A 26,136-nucleotide genomic window follows, 5' to 3' on the forward strand; every position below is an offset into this window, starting at 1 on the left:
TGTGTGTGTGTGTGTGTGTGTGTGTGTGTGTGTGTGTGTGTGTGTGTCCAACACACAAAACGGCTTCACACCTCCCATATAGACACCGTTTGATTAAGAGAGCAGCCGGGAGAAAAAGTGTGTGTGTGAAAACCATAAAACACAGGCGCTTTCAGAAAATAAATAGGTAGCGAAGGGGCTCTCATAAATCTAAGTGGGTTCCACTAAGCACATTTTCAATTATTCCACGGTTGCTGGATTTAGTTTTCTGTTGATTAGAAATGTCTGGGACCAAATGGGGAGAGTACACTTTCTCACTACACAGCCGTATAGAGAGCCTTTGAAGTGGTAAGTAGCACAGGTATTTAAGAAGTTTTAAGACGGTGTTCTGCACTATTTCCCGTCGTGCCTAACTAACCCAGTGCGTGTGTGCTGACGACACCCATGATGCCGGTGATGGATATATCAATGAACTATGGACAGTCGGTTCTATGTGAAAAAAGAAATTAACTCATTTTCTTCTAAAGGGATAATAAGACCAGTCACTCTGACAGCAGCGGCGCCACCAAGAAATGTGTCTGTGTGACGTCTGCTGGAGTCGTAATGTAGCCGGTGGTGACATGAATAATAGTGCAGCTTTGCTTAGACGGCTGCTTTATGAGATGCAAGCGTAGTTGGTTGGATTTAATATTGAACTGCCTGCTACAACCTCTGTGCACCCAGAATCATCTGCTCCGGGTACGTTTGCTGAGTGGAGAGGATGAAACGATTGATTCATGGGTTTAGAGACCCAGGCTGCATTTGGCTGTTTTTAATTTCTTTTTCTAAAATTGTTTTTGTGGCATTTCTACTTGCATACAGTGGCAGGAATGGAAATAAAGAGAGCGGGTATGATGTGACAAGTTAAATGTGAGATTTAGATCCCACGTTGTCACAAGCTTCCAGGAAGCACTCGACCTACTTGAGTTAACAAACACCGAGAAAAGGTTATGGACCAAGCAGCTTCTGCCAACTCGCATGTATTCAGAAATAATACATTTTTCAACAAGCACACAGTATACAGTCTTTTAGTTGAGAACTAGACATTGGCGTGTAGCCTAAAGAAATTATAAATTGCCTATTTATAAAAAGAAGTAATGTCTCAATCAATTAACCTCAACCGAAACACATTCCACACCCTGGCACAGATCGTCTTATTTTTGGAAAGCTCTGTATTTGCATCTGAACTTAAATGAATCCATTTAAAAAAAGTAATTTTATCTTCCTTGCCAGCACTAAAACCAGACTGTGTCAGTTCCATCCTAGTCTTTGAAGATTTTTTTCATGTCACGTTCTAATAACAAATAGTCCTTTCAGACACTTGTCATTGGATCAACGACATGCTTCTATCCACTGGGGCATTCATTGTCAATGGTGCTTCGGTCTGACAAACAATATCAACCAGGTTTTTTAAAATGTTAAATTGGAATTCGGTACATTTCGAAATTGTCTTCCTTACATCGTGTGGTTATTGATTTGATTTTACTTGCTTTTTGAAAATATAACAACAACTGAAAAGTGAGGTCTCTTCCTCATTTGATACTGATTCACTGTGTGCTCCTGTCAGATGCATACAATTTGTGTTGAATTTGAAATGGATTCATATTTCAAAAGTGTATTTGGAATGATATTCATTAGTTGTGCTAAGCACGTGGACTCCCATTATAGCTGCCTGAACACTTTCTCTTATCATCCTATCAAGGTAAATTATCACACGGTTTCTGCCATTTTCTTTATGGCACATTTTTATGGCAGTGCAGGTAAGCTAAGAACATTATCTATGACAGGCTTATTTAGTGGTGACAATACCATGATAGGCCTGTATTGCAATACCAATTAGGAACTTTTTTTATGTCTGATACTGAAGCAATTAACATCTCTCTGAAAATAAATGTATCTTTTAGCATTCAGAGCATGCTCAGTCATGAATATGGTGATGTGCTGTCAACACTGACCCCGCTCTCTCGGTGCACTCGTTAAGGCCGGGAAAGGAACCAACAGACGGGGTCAGGTGTTTTTTTTTCTTTTTGAAGCCATTCGTGTAACTTGCAGCCCAGGCCAGCGTGCGGCAAGCTCTTTGACGATCATGTTGCGGAATAAGCTGCTTGTCTGCTGCACCAGCTCCTGAACAGCTTGAGCCTACCTGGCTCAAGCTGTTCAGCAGCTAAGCAATTCATTGTTGTCAAAGGGCAAAAAAATGTCAGGACATTGCGGCGGGAGACTGACTGAACTGAGGAAAATTGGGTAGAGTAAAGATTATGCACTTCTCACATTCAGTTAAAGGGCAGCAACTTGGACAGCAGATACAACAAGGCCAGAACAGTTTGGCTGATTCAATACAGATTAAATTCAATGTTTTCTTCAAAAATACTTCATGAAATGAATCCCCCTAATCAGAGTCAAGGAAATGGCCAAAATATCCATAACACCACATTGAAGTGTGTCAAAGTAAGTTCCATAAATACTGATGAGTTTCCACTTGACACATAACGCCTGTGCCCAATTAGCCTCTTGATTAAAGAAACGTCTAGCCAACCCACTGCTACCGAATGGTTGTTTGAATTACCTCGGCTTGACCTCCTAACTTGTCCAGTTTACGTGTTTTACAAGTTCTTCACTTACACTTGTGACTTTGTTCTTTGAAAGGCATATTCAATTGAAATATTTGCATACTTCATATCCATAACTATCAGTCATCAACATATCAATTTGAATTTTAAACAGCTTGTTTGCCTAAGGCTCAGTGGATGGGTGTTTAATCCATTAGAGACGTGTAGATGGGTAACCTGGTGACTCCACTTCTGTACGACATTAATGGCAAAATCTGGGAAGAACCAAACTTCTAATATAAATTACATCATGATACATGAGCCATTATAAAGAGATTAAACTTTGACCATACCCACCACTACGGCTTCATTCCTTCAGGTCAGTAACCACTGGCACATCATTGTAGTCCACTATTTATTTTATTACTTGATCTAAACTACAAGAGGCAGGAGAGGTCTCAGAAAACAAGAAAACACAAAAAGCACTTTGAAAATGACTAGATCATCAACAGCTCCTGTCATGGTTACTAGGCAACCAAACCCTGCTATTCAATTGTTCAATGTTCGACGGTTTCCAGCTGGTCCAGTTATTCCCTTATCACAGTTACAATGAAGGCCCCCCATTGCATTGTGGGATACAATACACCAGAGACCGAATCAAAGCAGTAGTTTCTGCTGTTGTTCGACCATCAGTCACGGTAAATGACTCAACTGTATTCTGTTTCTGTGGCAGTGCAATGCACCGGCGTGGGTGTTGGTGTGTGCACGAAAACAACCAACCAGTCATGCATGAATTTAATGAATGTATTTGTCAGTATGTTCTTTTACCAAGCTAGAGGTCTAATTGGGTATAAATGACCCCTGTCCCCCAGGAGGGTGTCACCCTTAACCTCCCGCTGTACATTTGTGTTGAAACAAAAACGGCACACATTTGCGAAACACAGGAAACCATAGTTTCTGTAGTGAATTGTTAACATCAGTGTGTAGGTAAAATGTTTTGTTTTTTTTCCTTCAGAGTTTGGCCTTGAAATGACAGTTGTCATCATCGTGGTACGTAATGCTTTGATTGCGCCCCGCTGGAATTTTAATCATTTATCACAGCCCACATTTGTAATGCTGTTGTGCAGCACTTACTATGCCTTGGTGAGTTTTCTTGACTTGTGCCCCCGACTAATTCCATTCCTCAAGCTACTGTTGGCAAATAATTAATCCACTCATTTTCCCCATCATTTAGATGCATAAAGAGCTTCATGAATTAGCTTTCGATGCGCAATAAATGTCATTTCTTCAGTGATCCGGACATTGACTTTTCATGCCTTTGCAAAACCTGGCACAGCAGTGGTGACTACCTTAAAGGAGGCCCCTCCTGCGGGGGGGGGGGGGGGGGGGGGGGGGGGGCTGTCAATGTTTTATCAGGTTACTTTTGGCCTGGCTGAACTGCAGGTCCCCGATTCTTCCATCTTTGGAATGTATAGCTGCTATATGCCTATTTCCAATACGCCGGCTAATTATCTCTATTTATAGACCACCAAAGGCACATTTATATACTATTTTTCAAATCTCCGCACTACCCTGTGCCCTACTTTTTCCAGGTTGGTGGTACTTGGTCCTTAACCTCCTGGACTGCCTCCCACTAACATATGTACTGTACATGGACCCACCCATAAGCATGGCCGTACCATTGATCTTACGTGAGCTTGTTTGATTTTTGGTGTGCATTATGTATAAATATGGGTGTGGTTGCCACTTATCAGAAATCTGACCTGAGGTAGGATCGAAACAGTCGTTAATTAAGATTTTGGCATGGAGTAGTTTGCAGGCGCTACATTTTTCCTAATTGACGCTCTTCTGATAGACTTGCAGCTACGTGATGTGAACATGATTAATCTTCTTCATACCGTTGTGAACGATGTCGGGAGATACAGTGACTTAAACCGAGTAAAAGTAGAAGAGCTACGAGTAAGGAAAAGTCTGCTAGCCGCTAGGCTAATTCATGCAGTGTAAAATGCCATAGGCATTCACTACCCTGTCTCAGAGCTGCTGTGTGAAAGCCTTATTTGTGTTGATTTTATAACGCACTTGTATTGCACTGCAGGTGGATTTGTGTTTTACTTCTGACAGGGCTTTGATTTGAACATCCTCATTGTGCAATACAGTAATGGCACTTGTTTTGAGCCAGTATCTCTACAAAGGCATTGCACATTAGTCCTCATTTTTGACATACTATAGTATGTGACACCAGCAATGTTAACGTTGTCCTCAGTATTGTCAGTTATTTTTTGCTTTGTTTTTTAACCTTCAGCTGAAACTTCTCCAGAGCAAATGGTGGTAATGACAGGGCTGGCTGGGCTACAACCAGAGCAAATTGCTGTAATAATAATGCCTGTAATAATGCCTTTGGCATCCTTTTCCCCACAAGAGCGTGCGTATGCTCGTTTGTATGCATGTGAGAGAAGAAAACAATCTGCGATGACACTGATAGCAATGACATTGCACTAGCATATCCATTTAGCTGATGCTATCTTGAGATTGTGAGACTACACATCGATTCATGAATAAGCCACCTTGATAGTGATGGAGGACAACTCTATTCATTTATAGGAGCCTTGGTAGAAATACAGTCACACACCACGAGGTGAGCTCATGAATGAACTCGTATATGCAGCAGTAGGTGTGATAATGGTAGCCGAGTTACAAGACCAGATACTATTCTACATTCATGTGTCAGTTCTCTGAAGCTATGGCTGTCCATTTCGGCACGGGTGCATCAATTTGTGCACATAATAAACATCCAAATCATATCGGCGTCTGATTAAAGTAGTTGACTGAATGTAGTCTGTGGGCTCTGCTCAGGCATTAATTCAAACGGATACAGCCTCAAAAGAAAAGCTGATTAATATTTAATAACTATAGTGTATCTTACAGCTTACCTTTTTTAGGGATCTTGACAGCAGTATTTGCCCGTCTGCACCGCCAAATAGACACCACACAGAGCAACTTGGTGATGGCATTGACTTGAGGAAGCCAGTTTCGACGGACTTAAATTCACTTGCAATGCTGACATTTACTGACTGATACTAAAGCCAGTGAAGGGGGGAGACTGATTTGCTCAACATATTCACAAACTGAATGTTTGAAATGGTAAATTTGCATGTTGCGCGCTCTGACTATAAGTTCAAAGTTCTCTGATGACTGCCTGCCTATCATCTGAATCTGATGCTCTTTGCACAGAGGCTTAAGTGCTCTTTGAAATGTAAACATTACCATTTGAGCTATAGGGCTGGAGTTTGAAATCCTCATGACACAATGTCCTTTGGTGTGCAGTGTGTGTCCTTCTAAACATTTATTTTTAGTTCCTATGATGTCGTCAGGGTTTGCATTGGCTGGCTGTCTCCTATTTGCTGGATACCATGAAGGCTGTTATAGGCGAGGCGAGTTTCCACTGAGAGGAAACAGATTGCTCATGTTGTCAGTATTCTGGGTTAGAGGATGGAGCCGGAGCTGAGCCCCGAAAGCGGCAGCAGAACATGGCCAAGTGCCCGCATACACAAACGCACACAAACGCACACATACGCACACATACGCACACATACGCACACTGGGAGGAAGATGGACAGGCTATAAATACACAGGGTAATGAGAGTGTGGTGTCGCTGTCATCCTCATGCTCTGTTGCCCGTAACCACACCATCTCTTTCTCCGGACTGTCGCATATCAGTACGCACACAAAACACGAACATGATGGATTGTAAAGTCAGGTAGCTTTGCAATTATAGTGTTGGCCACTGATTATTTTACAGTCTATAATATCTCAGTTTGTCAAGGCGTTATTCAGATCTGATTTAGGACTTAAAATTGACTATTCAATACTCAGAAATAAGTTATTAAAGCTACTTCAAGGAACTTTCATTTTGTTGAATTTGGCGGTCCCTGTGGACAAATGTGGTAGTGTCTTTGGAGCCCCAGAGTCCGTTTAGAAAATGTCTAATTTTACTGCAGCAGGGTGTGACAGTCTGCCCTGGTAAGTCTTGGTCCTGGTTCACTCTCCCCCCTCCTCCCCCCCAGTGGGCCCAGCAATATGTCCTGGGTCTCCACCAGCGCTTTGCTCCTAGCCGAAGGAGATAACACTACTGCCGGGCATGGGGATCTCGCCCTCCCACCGGAGCTTCTGACGGCAGGCGGAAGGCAACCGCAAAACCTTGTCTGGGTCGGTCTGCGGTGGGCTGGTCGCTGCCGGAGGCCCCGCTGGAGTCTGAGCTGAAGGAGTTTCTGGTGAACCTGCAGGATTTCATCTGATTTTGCGCAGAATCCAACCTGGTGGCACCAATAACAAGCATTAAGAATAACTATAGAAAAATTGCCAATCTTCTCTCTGATTATTTCCATTTACTTATGTTGTTCATAAAGAGTCACCAGTATTAAATTGAGACCTTTAAATAACCAGTTTAAAGTTCCTCACACTCATTTTATTTGTGTCTATTTGCACCCGGGTGAGAATAGTCACACGGCAGCTATTTGGCTATTTAAATCCACGTGGTAAAGTATGCTAACTAATTTAGCAAAAGGTAGCAAGCCAGAAGATGTAGTAGCAGTAGTAGTAGTAGTAGTTGTAAAGCGCCTGGTGGTGCGTACTGCGTAATATAGACTGGTGTTATCGGTGCTCCCAACATTTCCAAAATAAAATAGCCAAATAGCCCCTTGCCAGATTGAAATAAGATTTGATGTAAATATTTATAGTCCCTCGCAGAAGATTCCTCAGGATCCTGGTGACAACCAGACCTCCCCTTTTATTACCTCCATCAGGCTAAATTTCCACTTAAGGGAGCAAACATTTGCTCGGTAAATATTGTTTCAGCGTGCGCACTATATGTTGAAATTGCTTGTTCACCACAAGATACTGATGACAAATGACCAAAATTTGATTAAATGTGTTGAGGGTATCAATGATCATCAGAGAAAAAAAATCTAATTATCCTTTGGCACAACCCTGGGAAGAGAAGGCATTAATTTAAACCACTGCCCTTTTTAATAAAGGATGCAATTAATATAGTAGCCTTTAGAAGCTGGCAGCTTACGAACAGTTAGCTTTGTTAGAATTGTCAAAATTATTATGCAGATATGATCTCACATTGTTTACTTGGTGCACGTATGCCAGATGGTCAATAGGGGTGTGATCAGCTCCAATGAATACCTTCGCTCAGAGCATTGAGTGTGATTGGAGCTGAAGTGTTGTCTGGCTGCATCTCAATTCCTGTCTGAAAGCATGCTGGTGTTTTTCACTCACTGATCATTTTTTGGTTTTAGTTCCATGCTCTTGAAAATGCGGTCGACTGTATTTGCAGCACTTTTTGTTTTTATCTTGTTTCAGCAAACATTTGTGATAAACATGGCACGTGTCCAGCTTTGTTTACTCTCCGTAGAGGAAACAATGTATGCAACACCGCTGTTGGTGGTTTATTCTAGGAATCTGCGAGCATTGTGATCCAATCAGTTTGAGAGTAACACGATTTGACAAAGCTAAAAAAAAAAAAAAAAAGGCTTGTTGTGTCCCCGGAGGGCACTTTGATTCCCTCTGTCCTCCTGCCAGCTCACTTCATGCCTGGCTCTGCTCTCATTGATCTGAAAATCATTCTACATTTACAGGAATATCAATGTGTGTGTCAGTGCGTGTGCTTGTTTGCTTGCTCCACACACCTGCTTGTGTGTGTGTGTGTGTGTGTGTGTGTGTGTGTTAGTTATTCTTTTGTATGTGTGTGTTTTTTTTCTTAATTATTTCATTTCAATGCTTTATTCGTCCCCGTCCATTGAACCTCCTGTCTGAACTGCATCTGAGCGCCGGTGCAGGCGGGACACATCACCTAGATGAAAGGAGCAGGAGGCTTTTTTATGTACACGGCACATTTAAATTGTATGAGCTTGTTATTGTGCTGCGACTTAGCTATGGAAGGCTAATTGAAAATCGAGCTGAATACACTGTTTGTTTTCGTGTCTTTTGACAACCAAAAAACTGAAACTCGTCGTTGACGTGCGATTTCTTTTTTTACTGTTTCCGTTGTTTTTTGAGGGGCACGCTATTTGACACTTAGATCGAGGAGACAAAATTAGGGATTTATACTGTTAATTAAATGAATTTATCAGAAGTGTCAATTTACGCCATCAAATATTTGCACCCCAGTCTTCCCTATGTTCTCCCTGTAACTGTTTTATAATGTGATGAGCTCAGTCTTGCTTGATGAAGATGTCTGGAAATCATCACTCTCACAAAAGACAGATCAAGCCCCCAGAGGAAGATGTGGGCGGATGTGTGGGACCGCCGTATCAATTCTCTCGCGCTACCAATCTCATCTCGCATTGGCCTCGTTTTTCACTGCAGAGCATCAGAGATTTACCATAACCCGACTGAGGGGAAACCAGAAAAGGAGTCTTAAAATCACTCTACAGCCTTGAGTGGCCCGAGCTCACCACAGACCCAAAGCCTGCGTATCCATGACAACGCTAAGATGGGATCCACTCTTTGCCATTGACTCCTCTCAGTCAGTGCCTGAGTGCTGAGGGAGGAAGTGGAGATAAGGAGAGATTCAATTCAATTTGCTCTGAACGGCTGCTTGCCCCTCATGTAAATGGAATAAGTAGGTTACACTGTGAGCTGCACACGAGCGTAAAAAGGGGAGGGCGAGAATTATGTTGTCATGGTTAAGTCCCCTTTTGGTCCCTAAAGATGTGTCGATATTCCTCTTTTTCCATTTAATTTAGTGTCGATTCCAAGTGCTTTTCCCCCCCTCTTGATGCATCTTCAGAAGGAAAGAAATTGCGCCTCCTTCCTCTTGGGGGTCTCTTCTATCTATCTATCTATAAGCACAATCTGTCCTCTAAATCTAATCTGATTCTTATGTTTTAATAACGCAACCTACAGATGTAAACATGACATATGAGTTTTTAGGAGCTAGAGCAGGCTAAAAACGGGCGGCAAGATTGAGTGGAGCCCACACATGCCTGTCCCTGAACACCTATGTAAGTTGAGGCTGTACAGGCTCAGTTTATAGCAGTTCCTCATGTTACCTAAGGAGGAGGGCGCAGGTGCGTTTGTTCTGGTGATTTCTATCCCAGGCATGTTGACCGAGCTCAGCTTAAATCAATAGCCACTTGCATCCGTCTTGTTCGTTGGACAGAAATAACCCTTCATGTACACTCTTCGTCTGCTGCTGGACACTTTCTACAGAAAGGTGGTGCACTCCTGTCTCGGAGTCAGGAATATATTGCTTAGTCGATTACTGACATTACTGAGCCTAATGCTGCCATATTAAAAGTAATCGAAGTGTTAATGGGGTGTATGTAGACAATATACATGGCCAAGGTTGTAGCAGCTCCACTGAGAACCAAAGAATAAGCTGAGCTATAAATGTTGTGAGAGATTCTTGAGGCCGGAGTGTGTGTGGAATAGACCTGAAAATATAGATATGCAGCTAAACATTGTATGTTTCTTTTTCAACTGTGCTTTTGGTTCAACCAAAATCCTCCCAACACCAAAACGATCTCCCCCCACGATCCCCCACTCTCCATCTCCTTTGATCTCAGGATCAAGCTATGTCCCCTGGGCCGCGGTGTGTCTGATGATCCTCTTCTGTTTTTAGTCACACAGGCTGGTTTTGAGTACACAGACAGCTTTCAGTGAACTCGCTGGTGTTGCTAAAATAATGAATGTAAGACTCTCCCACAAATATTTACCATGCCTTCCTCCTGAAAGACATGACGGTAGCAGACATTTTAAACCAGTGAGATCATATTTGCTGTGCAAATGTCTGCTTGTGCATCACAGTTGTTTGTAGCTCAATTTACGATTTGATATCGAAGCAAATTAAAAAAGTCTGCTGTATTGCTTAAAATAACACTTGAGCTTCCTTTTTGTTTGGCCTTAAAAAAAATACCCAACAACCTAAAAATCCAGATAATTGCTTTTGAGATAACCCCGCAAAAGCAGAACGAGAGAAACTCTTGGTCTTCAATCAGTTAACCTGTTCAATTTCATAGCTGGGTAGACGGAGGTCATTTTCTGGTAGCGCACTTCCACCTGTGCGTGGGTTCCTGATCTGAACTTTAATCTCAACGGTCGTGTTCATCCCTCTGTGTCTCTGTGTAGGTGGAGGAGGTGGTGGATGTCGGGACCTTTGCCGAAGAGGACATCCACATACCCAGCATCTACGTCCACAGGGTGGTCCAGGGAGCCAGCTACGAAAAAAGGATCGAGGTACAAAACCAGGCCTATGCAGAACATACGTATCCATTCTCTCTCTATCGTGTCTGAATTATGTGAGAGTCACTTTATTGAAAATCATGATTAATCCTTTAACAGCAAAGTGGAGAGTCAACCCCTTTTTGACGAAGCCATTGTAGCAGGATTTCACATTTGCATCATTGTTCAGAAGCGCACATACTAGCTCTTCTTATTCATACGTGTCTTTATGTTCAGCCAGAAATATCCTCTCAGCATGCCGTCTCCCTGATCCTCATATATTCCTGTACACTTCCAGAAACGCACGGTAAAGAAAAGCCAAGAAGACAAGCCCAAATCGAAGAAGGACTCGGATATTGTTCGGGAAAGGATCATTCGCCGGGCTGCTCTGGAGTTTGAGGATAGGATGTATGGTATCCTTTCAAAAGAATTCGAGCTGCGAGCAAATCCCAAAATCCCATCGTGTTGTGCTCTAGGTTCCTCCCTTAATTACAACACATAAAACCTCTTTCTTTCTGTACAGCTTTGTTTTCAACACACATAATGAATAATTGTTGCCTTTGTGCTAGTTGATTGCATTTTCAAATTCCGCACTTTTTTTCTCAGCAATTATTTACATGTTATTGTGATAGGTTGGTCCTTATGAAAGCAGTTATTATTAACCGATCCCTGATTTTCCCCTATAGTTCAGCATGACATATTTGGTATGTTGGAAATGTTATGACTTCATAGTTCTTTGGAATCTTTCAAACTTACACCAAAATGTCCACGGTATGCTCTCCTGTGTATGGTTGTTTCTGTTAAAGCAGCTTTCAAATCAATGCTGAGTATGTTTCTGTAATAGCTGCTTCACAATGCATGACTACAAATGTAATAGTTGGCATCTTTAACAAAGAGCCAAACAGCCAACCTCGGTATCGGTATCCCCATGCTGGCCAGCAACTTCATAAAACCAGACATCACCGTAAACCTCCAAAGTGAAAATGGAATTTTGGGACTGGTGAGACACCTACAGAGAGCTTTCTTCCCACTCCGGCTTCAGTGCTTCCAATTTGAACTAAACAAGCTAACGAGCAGCTTATTTTCTGTCCTGTGTGTGGAACATTTTAAAAACAGAATTGTACTCTGAGCTTGTAGCAAGATGAATAGCCACTCATTTGAGCAGTATCATTTTAAATGTGCTGGGTTTGCCAGATTGTGGCAGGTTGACTTTCTCTTTCATTTTTCTGTCTCATGATCATTTTTTGCTGACAGAGTCTTCAACAAAGGCTGCTGCTGCTGTAGAATAACTTTCCATTCAGTTGTTTGGGCAGGAGAAAGTAGGCACCTATGCTAATGCCTTATTTGTCAAAGTTTCTTTTGATTATGAGTGCCAGTGTTAATGAGATACTGCTCTCTGCTCTTCTCTCCTCCCCTCTCCATCCAAAAGGATTGCTCCTTTTGTTGAGCACAGAGAAAATCAGTGTCTCATCCAATCACCAACATGTGATTGTGTCTTTCTCTCCTTTGAAGGATCATGGCGGGTGAGGCTGTGCACACATTCTTGTTTATCTTCACTTCTCTCTGCACAGGGCCCGTACCCCACTGAGGATGCAGTGGATGCAGACCTGATTAATGCTGGTGAGGGTTATTCTAATCAGTTCTTCCCAATGATAAATCTATGTATATGTAAAAATCCAACTAAGTTATGGATTGATTAAAAGAGCTTTTTCGGTGACAACTGATTTCCTGCATTATACACACACGCACTCTTTGATGAACGTGTGTGTGTGTGTGTGTGTACAATGGATTTTCTATAAAAGTCATTGAATGTTTTATCCAGATGCACTTTTAAAGTGATATTGACATGTTGTTAACGCCTCTATGCTATGTTAAATCAATCCCAATATTTCGTTTTGCCAAATGGATTCATAGAGATGCACCGATTGATCGGCTGCTTATCGAAAGCGACAGTTTTTTTGCTGATCGGTCATCAATGGTGACCGGCCGATCAGTCTCACATTTTCGATATTTTTGCTGGTCACATTTGCACGCTTGTGCCGCCGCCGCCACCAGCGCGTGATAGTTTTATGTTGGCACACATCAGCACAGACGGTAACGTCACAGCCACAACAGCCATAACATGTTGTTGATGTGAACATGTTTGAGTGTGAGTGAAGAAGACATAAAGCTTTTAATCTGTCACCACCACTGCAAGTCCAAGATAACCTGTGGAGAAACAACCTTCAAATATTTTGGAACAATAACCAGACACTTATTATATTATTATTTATTTCAATGTATGCTCCTCAGAGTGATCGCAGTGACCGGCTCGCCTGCCGACAGCACGGGCAGCACGGGCAGCACAGTCTGCTTATAAGCGGAGTTATAACGGAGGTTGCGTTGACTTGCGTTATGATGCATTCAAGCTCTATTCAATAAAATATTGTATTGGTTGCAGGTCAATTATAATATGTGTTCAAATGTAATTTTGTAAAATTTAATTTTTGCCAAGAAACTTGAGGTAAATACAGTTGTTTGAAGATGTTATCAGCAAGATAAAATAGATGTTAGAGAGGGAACCTGTTTAACTTCCTAGCACTAGCTCTAAGCAGCTTAAAATAGATCATTCAAACTATTAATGCCACAAAAATAATATAAAAAATATTTAATAGAAATGCAAGATTTATCTCCTTATCATTTGCATTTTATGCAAAAAAACACCATAGATGGCAATAACAAAGCTAAAGGTTACACTGACTTCGGGAAGGTTGAAATACTTTTTCGGGATGGTGGTGAAAAGAGCCTTTCTGTCAATCGTAGTTCTTAGAAAGAGAATCGGCAGGTGAGACTTTTAAAAGAAAATTGCAACTGCTGCATCTCCATGAATTAAACATGTCAGCTGTCTGTTCCGCAGGGAAGGAGACTGTCACGGTGCTCCCGGGAGCTGCCTATTTCTCCAGTGATGAGTCATTTGCCATGATCCGAGGGTAAGGCCACAACACTGAAGCTTTGAAAACGTATTCACTAACTCAAACTCAGATATGCCTGACATTTAAGAATTTCCATATACACAGCGTATTGATCTCTAAAAAAATAAATCATAACATTACTAGTCACTTCTATGAACTTGTGGTGCAGTTTATGCAGAAAAAACAAAACACTTTTTTGTTTTTAATCATTTTCTCAGCAAATATTTCCTTAATTCCTTAGTGTTATCGCCTGCACCATAAGCCAGCTCTCACCATTGGGATTGAGATAGCCACGATTTGCAACACTGCATATTAAGAAATAGCTCCGTCACCACTCTGGATAAGGACATGTCACCAGTACAACTAGACAGCAGCCATGCCAATACTCCCAAGGTCCCTGGTTTTTATTGATTTGCCAGCTGTCTGAAATTTCCCACCCGCACACCCTGCAGCATCAGTTCTGTTTGTCCACCACCCAGTGGAAATCCAATAGTGCTCATAAATAGCGCTGTCTAGGCACACTGGCAGGGAGCGAACCGAACCGTGTGTGTGTGTGTGTGTGCTCGCTGTTGTGCGAACACCGTTAAAGAGGCCAGAGTCACTGAGGGAGAATAACACAACATATGATAGATTGTGAGCTGAGTGGCCTCAAATACTAGTCCAGCTTCTTCTCATACTGGGATGACTTGTACATCTTCATCACAAACCTTGATCACTTCTTGGCGTCTATGTGTTCGTCTATGACTTCACACCTGCTATGTGTCGCCATGTGCAATGGAGGAACAATAAGGAAGTTACTGTAGGCAGCAGTACCATAAATCCTGCTTTACATCTATGCAACTGCAAGCATCCTAACAATGCTCCCACCTACTTAAAAGGCAGGTAGGAGAACTCATTATTCAGGAGGAAAGGAAGTAAAGGTGCTAAGAAGAGAGGAGTTTAAAGGGAGATGAGAATAAAACCGTCTCACCAGCTTTTTACTTATGACAAGTTCTGCTATCAAGAAAACAGCAGAGATGGAAAGATGTTTTTTATTGTGAAGACATTTGTTTGTTGTTGTGAGAATCTATACTACCATCAATTATCAATTATTTGTGTTTGTATTGTGTGTCTTGTCACAAGTAAACTGGCGGAAATGTGACTGTAACTGTATGCATTTTCTGATGAGTGGACTTGGATGAGTGAGTTGATGAGCTAAGAACTGATTCTAAAGTTGACAGCTGTCTTCTTCTTCTGTGTCATTCTCTTTAGCGGTCACATCAACCTGACAATGTTGGGAGCCATGCAGGTGTCCAAACATGGAGACCTGGCCAACTGGATGATCCCAGTAAGTTAGTTTTCTTATGACACACGTCCATCTTTTCTTTTACAAACTCGCGCTTTCTGCTCCAGCTGCTGGGGGTTAACCCACCAACATCAGTGCAATAGGCATGATACAAATGCTGCTTTATGAAGCATTTAATAGCCTTTTTCTTTTGACTTTTTTGCAGAGGGCGGGGGCAGGGGGGGGTCGAGGAGTAGGGCTTGTTTGGTAGCGTTACAGTGTAATGGCTGGCAGACATTATTGCTAGACATTTCACAAGGTCACAAACCCATTACAAGACTGTTCACATCGCCGAAGGGCTCAACCAAGAAATGCCCCCCTGGCACACATCTGCTTTCTGCTTGACTTAAGTGTACTTGCAAGGTTGCTTCAGCCAGCGAATCGTTTTATAGATGCGTCTCCTCTAAGCAGATGTTTACATGCAGAGACCTTGAGAATAAAACGCACGAGTTGCGTAAGGAAGCTCTGTGCACAGAGCTGTCGCTGTCGCTGGTGACCTCTACATTTTTGCGATGTAATTAATTTTCTCTTTACCTCTCCAGTTGTACTTGTTTGTCCGTGGTAATTGCTAATTAACCGGTGCTTGATTAAACATGTTGTGCAGATATTGAAGGCCTGCAGCGGAGCTGTTGCTCAGAAGCAGGGGGTTTATCTTCTTTGGCCATTCTAGTGATAGACAGTTCGAACAGCAAAATGATGCAGCAGCACAGACAGAAATACCGCTCTGTCCTCACCTCCACATTCAGTCTTCATTATCGCCCATTTTTTCAAAAGGATTGATGAGGAGAATTACATTTCCCACCTTCTAGGATAATGAAAATTATTCACTACCTAAGATGGGTACACGGCGTGAAATTGGAAATGATTTACGTAGGAGTGGTGGATGCAGTACGATTATGTTGATTTTGATTGCTTCAAATATGCAAAATGTAGATGAATATTTTCCAGTTGAGGGCTTTGAAATGCATTTACATCTCCAATCAGTCCAAAACATCTGGAAAAACAATTGATGGAGAGAAAGCGGCATTAGAATAAAGGATGGCATTTTGGCTTTGGTGTGCTGCTGTTATATCATTTAGCTGCTGGAGCTTCATGAAGCTGTCCTAAATGTAGACGCGGGTATCTTCTGTGAGTACCTCCTCACAAATTTCTAACAGTCAGCCACACGCTGTTTTTAAAACTTGACTTTTATCGATTTGGGCTGCCTGAACAGTGCTACTTTAGTTTTCACTTGCACCTTCAAATCTGAGCGGTAAATGAAGCAAAAGTGAACATATTCAAATGGACCAAAGCAATACAATTAAACATAAGTAGAATTCAGTATGACAGTCATGGACCTTTTAACAGACAAACGTGCGCTACATCAGAAATATATTCCAAAACTCCGGAGGCTCAGTATAACTGCAGCTTAAGTGCTACGATAGCTCGAGCTACTGACTATTAAAATGTACTCTGTGCTCATGATAGGGCCTGATGCCAGCTTTAATGAAGGAGCTGCTTAAGAATATTTCACTTGGAACGTCGCACGTTTTCCTGCTGTATCATAAACAGCTTTCCCTGGACTGGTTGCCAGTTTGTCATCAGTGACACACAAAGCTCTCAGTGTCACGTTCCCATGTGCGTGACCGGTGTAGATTACCGCTATGTTCACCGGTCGAACACTGTAAAATGTTATGTATTCCAGTTCCTTTGTACGTGTTGTCCGTTGTCTCCCCCTCTGATTCTTGTCATTAGTTGTCTGGGTAACGAAGGCTTGCGACGGTCCGTCGCTATGTTGTTAAATAAAGAGCCGCTTGTGTCAGACTGAGGAGATCCTCACAGAATTTGTGAGCGAGAGAAATGAAGCCCGCTGGTAAAGTGGGAACTTTTGGATTGTGAAGGGGGTCACTTTCCGTGTTGTTTCTGCCGCTGTCACGGTGAACACTTGCTAAACAAATGAGGAAATCATATTCTGTTGTCATGGTAACAAACTAAAAACATGCAAGCAAAGCCCCCTGAGCCTACCACGACTAACACAGCGCTAGTCAAAGTATGTGTCCCTTGATGCTTTTTGCATTCATATTTTGGAACACCAATCCAATAAAAGCGGTTTGCTTTTTAGTCAATCCTTTTGACTGATAACGGATGAAAAGGCAACACAGTGTTAGTTTTCTGAATGTTCCCTCTCAGAGTACAGTGTGTAGGCACTTCTGCATGCAGCGGTCGCTTTGAAAAAGAAGGCCAGACTCTGAATCGCCTGTTGCCCCGCATTCGTGGATAGATGTTGTGTGCACAGGAATTCACAGTAAGGAAGCATTTTATTGCACTTTCATCACCTTCCATGCTTTAGTCTTGTAAAATGCTGTGTCGGCCTTTTATCTATGAATAGCCTTATAGTTGTATGCCATCGATGGCTCACTGAGAAAGCCTTGTTGTGCTGAGTGGGACTGAATCTGTCAACGTCTCTGCTCTTGCATGTTATAATAAGTGTCATCTTAGGAGAGCTTTAACTTGAGTATTGTGTTATCTGGGTTCTGCATCGTGTACATGCTTAATGCATGTCCTTATGTGTATTTGCAACAGGAGTGGTATATTGTGAGTGTGTCAGTACATTTAGTAAGACTGAGTACTTTATTATGAGGGTACATTTTTTACTGGTATGTTTCTGTACGTACGTATATACCATCGTCATCTTTAAGTACCTCTTTGTACTTTTTACATATCATATACAGTATGTAGCCTTGATATACTATTGTTGCATATATTTGATATACATTGTATTTCCTTACTAATATTTTATATTTGATTGACTGTTTGCATCAGGTGTGAAATAAGTCGCGTGTGCTTGTGTCTTTTTTTAATAGTGTCTTATCTGGGTTCTGCACCACTGACACTGACTTTTGCGGCCCCCCACATTATCTTACACTTTTAAAGCCATTATATGAATGGATGTTCTCCAACGCACATTTAGTTGGCATATGTTCAGGATACTGTATATCCGCCACTGGCAAGGATTCATTTCAAAGAGAGTTCAAAAAGCCAGAACTGCAAAAGTAACATTCTCATACCTCATGAAACGGCACATTTTGAACAGAATTAGGTCTTCTGCAATATGTTATGCAATAATTTTCCCTGAACTGAATTTCTCCCTATGATTGCATTTCAGCAAAGGGTGAAAATACAGTTTGTGTATTTGTGCCGAATTATCACGGTGCAGGGGTCAGGGTCAGGGGGTCACGGTACGGTGCAGAACCAAAGCTCACAAGAGCGAGATCCGCCCGGAAACATTAAGTCGTGTACTGTTTGCAACCTGTGTTGAGGTAAGCACAAAAACCTGATCCCAATGTCCACAGTCCACACTCGAAGACAAACAGACTGTGAGACTTGTTCCCGCGGAGGCTTTGTGGTGTCACACTATCAAATTGTCAAGTGCTTGAGGGCTCCCTTAATGCACACTTTGTGCATAAGCCCGCATTTTGCCAGAGGAAATTACCCACAATTCATAGCATTGTGACATTAAAACAAGGGATCAACAAAGGAAGCCCACAGGCTTTAAAAAACAACAACTGGTAAACAAAGAGGATGACACATGCTTTTCAGTTTTCAGCGTTTGTTCAGTGTTTGTTCAGGGTTGTTTCAGTGTTTGTACAGTGTAATACAGAAGTGTTTCAAATGTTCCCTATTTCTATAATGAAATTGTTTTCCAAAGTTGCCAATGGGCAAAATGCTCAATCTCTAGCAAGAGGATTTTGTCTATCTTTGACACTTGCACTACTGTCTGTTTAAAATACATGAAAAGAAACCCTAACCCTATCCCTAAAGTTTAGAAGGGCATCTTCACCCCATGGTGCTAAGATTACAGCAGTCAAATGGACGCAATCAGAGTGGTGAGGAAATTAAACACCTGTGGGCCAGCAAGGTTAATGTCATCAAAGTTGCGCTAATTAAATAGCTAAATTATCCAGGCGACTAAGACAGAGGATATTTCTTTCTCTGGATATTACACTAACAATCTTTTCATTCCGTTTTAGTGCCTTCTTGCATGTTCTGCTGGCCTTTAAGTGTCCTAAGAGTCTCCATATAGCTTCATTTTTTTAAATTCTGAAAGAAAAACTCAACAGATACACTAAAGAAAACATACTTCTATATATATATATATATTCCATTTCTGCCAATAGATCACCTAGTTTTCTTCGAAGGCTTGATTTCATTGAATAAAATCACTTCTTTGAGCAGAATGAAATGGGTTATTAGCTCATCCCATCGCACCATTTCATACATTTTGTTTTGCTGCATGGAACGGGTCAGATCAAAGCGGCCTTGGGTAACCACATGCAAAGCCGTTAATCAGAGGCAGCGAATGCCAATCCTCCCATCAATATAGGTCATGGACAATACTCGGTGAGCAGTGTGATTTTCTCATAGTGTTTTCTATATACCAAGTTCATAAGCATTAGAGAGACATTTGACCACACACACACACACACACATCAGCTGAGTGTTGTTCCTGCATGCTTGGATGCCGTCACTGCGTTGCAACACAGGCACTGTGGCTGCATCATATCATTTCAAAGCTTGCATTCATTCAAAAGTGAATGGCCCACAACAATCCCAGTCACTTGATGTCTGCATTTTCAGTTGCCAGAAAGACGCAACCAATTTGTTTTTATAGGAAACTGGTTCCAGGAGACATTTGATTGCCTCCACAGCAAAGCATTTAGTCATTTCCTTCAAATGCTCATTTTTGTTTTTATTCTTTTTTTTTTTTTTTTTTTTTTTTTTTATTGATCATACCCTGATTAGTATTTCGTCACAGACGTGTATTCTTAAAAGCAGATGCCGACTTTGATAAATTGCAGTTAAGTTGCTGGGTGGAGTACATTAGCAGCTGTAAATCCAGACTTGCTACCATCAGGTTATTATCCCCCGGGGGCCTCTGCACACATCACCTAACCCTTTGACTGTCAGAAAGTGCATTAACATTGATCATATGAAAAAGGACACCGTTTCCTTTTGGAGTATCATCTGAAGAGGCACTGCGTGTTAAATGGGTGTGTTTGAAGGTTAAAAGTCAAAATGGATCCTATTTTAATCACATAGATGTTGTGGTTTGTATTTAAGGATGTTACGTTAAGCCACTTTCCGTTGGTGTTCTATAAGATAATACCGTAAAGTATATGAAATTAAAATGCAGCCTCTCCCATATCTTTAATCTATGCTTTTCCCTACGTCCTGCCCGCCTCCTGCCCTCTCCCAACCCTCCTTCCGCTCTCTGTTGATATCTTTGCCACCCAGCTGGCCTCCCTGGAGGCAGACAGCATCCCTACCATATATATAAATATATATATATATATATATATATCCGCTGGTTATCGAGCAGAGAGCAAAGCAGGCTCTTCACATGATTGATGCGCAAATGGGATTTTAATTCCGTTACTCAGCCGTCACCCTGTGGCCATATCTGCATGTCAGCCGTCCTTATTTGGAACCCCTCTGTATTGAACACAACGAGGGACTAGAAGACAATTTTTCACCCGGCTGGCAATTCTGTTGCTGTGATGATCTTTCAGATTGCTTTTTTTTGGAGTACTTTCTTGACTCACGGACTGTGATTTTAATCTTACATTTTTATTTTTTATTTTAAATTTGATTTAATTTCGCTGAATTGTAACAAGGCAAAACATTTCGTGCACATATGAGCATTCAGACATGGATTAAAGCCCGTAGTTTAACCATATTATCTAAGCAACTCATTAAAAAAATGATGAAAAAGGGAACATGTCTGTTGTATTGAAAGGGATGCCTCCTAAAGGTTGCTTCAATGCAGATGCTTTGCTGCTTGCGCATTGCTTTGATCGCATTTCTTCATTTTTTTCTGCCTAAAAATGAGATGGTGGTCTCTGGATATTTGTTGATTGTTACGATTGTGATCTGTACAAGAAACCGTGGTCAAGAGTTACTCCCAGCCAAAAATAAAATAAAAAATGCTGCTGTGAACGCCTTTAATTAGAAACGCCCAATACTGGAGTCCTGTTGCTGCTGCATCTTAGTGCGGCCATTAATACCTTTGACCATTAAATACACGCTCAAGATGCTGCTGATCAAATTGTACCAAGATCCAGTATTGATCACATTGCTCCTACAAGTAAAGGTTTGGTTCACCCAATTACAAAACTCACTGCCAGTGGTGTCTATTCATGCAGATGGCTTTGGTTTTATTTGTTCAGCTTTTCAGATATCGGCCATTTCAGACATTTCTGCTGCTGTCCCAATACAAAGATGGTGAATGTTATTTTTTACTCCGCCAGGAGATAATGAGATCGGTCATGAGTGAATCAGTGCTTGTGTGAGTGAATTAGTGTGCAGTTGTGTGCGTCTTTGTGTCCGTCCACGGCTAGTCTTACATAGTGATGCACCAAACTGCATATTTTGGAGGCTCGTTTCTGGCTGCATGCCCAAAGACCTCTCGTGGTTGGAGTGATTCACACTTTCTCAAAACACCTTTTATTGCCTGTTGGACACTGCCATTGATTGAATGCTGACTGCTGCCTCATCACTCACTACTCCTAACTGACCCCCGTAGTGAGACACAGTGGGGATAAAACAGTTTGCTCGATTGTATTGTTTTAGACGGTGTGTTTGGCTATCAGCTAACAGCTAATGGAACCACACACACACTGCTGACTGCATCGACGCCAAACAGCCGCTGCTCAGCGGCCAGAGACAGTTATTCCATGCCTTTTTATTGGGCATCAACCTCATCTTTACTCACATATTGTAGACTTGAAGCCTAAATAATCTCATCGCGATGCAGTTCTATCCTTGAAACGGAGACACGCAAGCACAACGCAGATGCAGACATTGTCTGATATATTTGCATCATTACAGCAGTGCTCGTTGCAGACGCACCTGGCGGAGATCTGCAGTCTACTGAGTTTATGATGCTCACTGCATTAAAAAAAACTAAATAAAGTATTTCCAGTGACTGCCTCACCGCCACTCAGTATAATTCACAGAGCACGTTGGGACAGTTTTCATTGGAGCTACTTTCTTCAGTCGTATGACTAGCATCCAGCAGTAAACGTGAACTGCAGTCAATAAGCCTCAGCCTGTAAAGGCCGCAGAGCCCTTAAGCCCCGCCCCCACTGCCATACAGGGGGCTATTGCTTGTTAATCAAAACATATTAATATTGAACGTGAACAGCAATACATCCGCCAACCGTGAAGTAGATCATTGTTTCTCGAGATATGCGAAGGGCATGCACACCTACCGAGATTCCTTGCTTCATAGTTCGATGCTGAAGATCCATTCTGAAGTCTTTCTACTCTGTCTCAGTCTGTGAAGTTTTTCGGGGTCTTACTAGTGCAGGGATGATATTATTTTTTACCAGGCACAGAGCATTAGAAGATATCCACGCTTTGAAGGCACAGAGCCACATATCGGCTTTGTAAACTGTTATGTATTTTTGATGGAGGGGTGTTGTTTTGGGGAGAGCTATCTACTGGAAACGGGGCACTGAAAGAGAAAACGTATTGCTTTCATTTCTTTCCACCCTTCGAAATGAATGCCTTTGTTTATTGTTGTTTTGTTCTATTTTTTCTTCATTTAACGTCATGGTAATGTTTAAGGCCATGGTTATTGGCTGTTTAAGATTCCAGTGTGTTGTATTGTAAGGTGTTTATGTTGTTTTGTCCTCTCAAAAGAAATGAAGCTGAAACCGTAATCCTCTTTTATCTTCCATTCTTAGGGTAAGATGGTGAAGGGAATGGGAGGAGCCATGGATTTGGTGGCTAGCGCTGGAACCAAGGTGGTGGTCACAATGGAGCACTCGGCTAAGGTGTGTGTGTGTGTGTGTGTGTGTGTGTGTGTGTGTGTGTGTGAGCTTTTACCATGCTTGTTCTAACCAGCGTTGCTTGACTAATTTCCTTCCCCGAGGGTCCAGGTCCAATTAAATTTGCAATTTTCTTCTCCCATGTTGGTACAACCCACCAGCGCACCTTGTCTCTGCTTCCTACGGTAATGAGTGTTATGACTGATTAGAGATAATTCCGTTAATGGATTGCTTAATGCCTCTTGAACAGAGAGCGCCAGCTCATCCTGATGACATTTTGCACACAAACCATAACCTGTTGGTTCGTCTTCGGCTAATTTGAATAGAAGTCTAGAATTAGAGTCGGCGTATTGGGAACAGCTGATTAGTTCTGTAGGAAGGGATGAGTAACCCCACAGGGTCTTCGACAAAAGCAGTAGGCACTCCAACTAAATTGGTTTACTTTTTCGAAAGTCTGAACCGCTATGATGCAAGTTCAACGTAACATTCTGCATTCAGAGTAGCATGCTGTTTTTTGCTAATGGGAGCCTGTCTGGCGCCCAGCTTTATTCCAGATGGTGCAGCAGGTGAGCATAAATTTACTGCCCTGAAGTCTGCTCTCATTCATTATGTGGGGGAGGAGGGAGGGGGGGTTTGATGTATGATGTGTGCTTCTCAGGAAGCGTCAGAGACATTTTGATGAGTGCCTTTTCTTCAAGGAGACTGTTGTGGAAACTGAGACAGCCTCATATGAATATGTTTATTGCCAAGTACGTTACACATACAAGGATTTTGGCGAGGTGATTTGGTGCGTAATGCTGCGTTCACACCAAACGCGGCGCGAATTATTCGCGCGAGTAGATTACATACAAAGTCTATGCACAGACGCGATGAGACTGGCGCGGAGCGAATTTGCGACGCGAGTTCGCCCCAAACGCGTGAGTTGAAATTTTTCAACTTCAGCGAAATATTCGCGTTACGCCCCGGCGCGATAGCCTATCAGCGTTGAGTTGCTTCCCCTGTCATCACCGACTTCCTGCCGTTGTTGAATCAGGAAATAAATACTGTATCCGTCTGTGTTCACCCAGAGCTCTACGATACCTCATATCAATAGAGACCGGACCAAACTATGTGTATAAATGTGTGTGTATAAACCACATGGTACAAACAATGAATAGACGCTGCCGTATTTACGTCTACATGACGTTAGTCTGAGTGTTGGTGGAGCTGCTACAATGTTAGCTTAGCCTAGCACCGATCCATCCGAGCTCCATTGAGAAGAAAAGTAGCCTACAAATCGGCATCATTACGTAGTTATTTCGGAGTCCCTTTTTGTCTGTTCATTGCCGTTAAATCACAGCCAAATCAGTTTATTTTGTGTTCATACAGCTGTAGTAAACAGCGATGTGTGGCTTGCTAGACACAGTGAATACACTTCGATAAAATCCACAGAGGTCCTCTGGACAATATTATGAACCAGACATGACGGCGTTTAGTTTCCCGGGATATCTGTGACTTCCACAACACGTACTAAGCAGAAATAGAGGTTATTTTTTTCATGGTTAATGGCGGACAGTTGAACAGCTTTCAGGGCGATAAGCCACGCCCCCTCTCCGGCGCGTCCAGCGCGATGTACACAAATGGTCCCCGGCGAGGCGCGATTGACACGAATATGCGGCGCGATGAATTTGCGCCGCGTTTGGTGTGAACACGGCATAAGAGTAAAACACGCAACATACATGCAATAGTATGACGTCATTTAAAAATAGAAAAGTTACAATAAAATATGATAAACAAACAAAGAGTCTGTTAAATCAAGTATATTGTTAAAGTGTCATGTGGATATTAAAAGAGAAAAGATGTGCAAGGGTGTGTAACGGTAAGAACTTGTCTGAATACAAAACAATGCGCACCAACCACCGAGGCAGCCATCTTGATCGATGTGCTGTATATCCTTTGGGGATAGGATGAGTGTACATAATTAGCTCCATCCCTGGATATATTGAAACTGAAGCTGCATCCCTGGAAGTATTAACACAGAACAAAGGTGGCTGACCTCTAATTAAGTTTTTTTTTTTTATCAACTACCCTTTGTCTTTCAGGGAGGAAAACACAAAATATTGGACAAATGCAACCTGCCTTTAACTGGAAAGCAGTGTGTGGATCGAATCATCACAGAGAAGGTGAGTTTATTTGTATGTTTAATATATATATATTTATATATATATATTAAATGTATTTATATTTAAATCATTTCGATACAGGTCCATAGAGACAGAGGAGGTTGCTGCTCCTATATTTTTGAGAGGGAAGAGGGAGATCAAAATATACAAAAGAGAAATTGGTTGACTCAAACCATTACCGAATCTCAACATCATTTATAAAATATTTTTTCTCTCTTCTTTGGAAAATAACAATGTTATTGAAATTCAGATTAAAATCCTCCAACAGCAGCACCTGCTGGGTTACACGTACAACAACCCAGGGGAGGACGTCCTAGCTCGGCTTATTGCCAGTCAACAACCAGAATGCAATATCGACACTGCATTGGTCCAATGATGATTTCCAAATATGTACATACATGAGTGTGACAAACTGAAAGTAAATCAATAGATAAAGACTGTAGAATATTAGAAAAAATATTACGTTTTAAACACATTCCATTTAGGCGTTTTCAACAAAGCCCAAATTTACTTTTTTCAGATTTCTGTTTCCCTTTTTGTATCGAACAGTAGCAAGCTACTAGCGTTAGACAATGCAACAGTTAGCTTGTTGTAGCAGCCCTAAATAACTGTAAACTAACTCGAGACTGGATTAGGACTAGTGGCTCACCTGGGATGCAATATAACCCGTCCTTCTGGCAAAGATATGACCTGCCTCTACAGGACTTAATCATTTAGTTAAGGTTGGTGCTAGAATGCATGTTCCAGAGGCTAAATTCTGAATCCTGTTTTGGTGAAGCGATGACCTGCCCTACTCTGCCTCTGATTGGCTAGCACTCGTTGCCTTCGTTGGTTGCATTGGTTAGGGTTAGAGTAAGAATATCAGGGCGAGCCGATCAGAGTCAGAGCAGGGCGGGTCATTACTGCACCAGGGACTGGGCAAGGAACCACTGCACAGGCTGCACGTCATGGAGGATGGTTCTGTTGTAACATACTGGGGGCAGCGACCCCACTCATTCATATGACATGCTTCTAGTGATACATTGCACACACACCAGGTTCTTTCCCATCTGGAGCCTGTAATGATTGTTTTTAAGAAATCTTGCATCAGA

At 41.9% G+C, this 26,136-nt stretch overlaps 1 protein-coding gene across 1 annotated transcript in view; it reads left to right on the plus strand.

The window, feature by feature from the left end:
• The window catches only part of oxct1a (3-oxoacid CoA transferase 1a), a 45,489-nt gene that overhangs the window by 8,816 nt on the left and 10,537 nt on the right, over positions 1–26,136 (plus strand). The window contains exons 8-15 of the mRNA XM_031856105.1: positions 10,705–10,812; positions 11,096–11,210; positions 11,703–11,797; positions 12,369–12,417; positions 13,694–13,766; positions 15,000–15,075; positions 22,800–22,889; positions 24,965–25,045. Of these exons, the coding sequence (XP_031711965.1) occupies positions 10,705–10,812; positions 11,096–11,210; positions 11,703–11,797; positions 12,369–12,417; positions 13,694–13,766; positions 15,000–15,075; positions 22,800–22,889; positions 24,965–25,045 (687 nt within the window). The remainder of the gene's footprint in view (positions 1–10,704; positions 10,813–11,095; positions 11,211–11,702; positions 11,798–12,368; positions 12,418–13,693; positions 13,767–14,999; positions 15,076–22,799; positions 22,890–24,964; positions 25,046–26,136) is intronic.

This window comes from Anarrhichthys ocellatus, unplaced genomic scaffold (genome assembly GCF_004355925.1).
Source record: "Anarrhichthys ocellatus isolate YVR2014 unplaced genomic scaffold, GSC_Weel_1.0 scaffold17, whole genome shotgun sequence".
NCBI lineage: Eukaryota > Metazoa > Chordata > Actinopteri > Perciformes > Anarhichadidae > Anarrhichthys > Anarrhichthys ocellatus.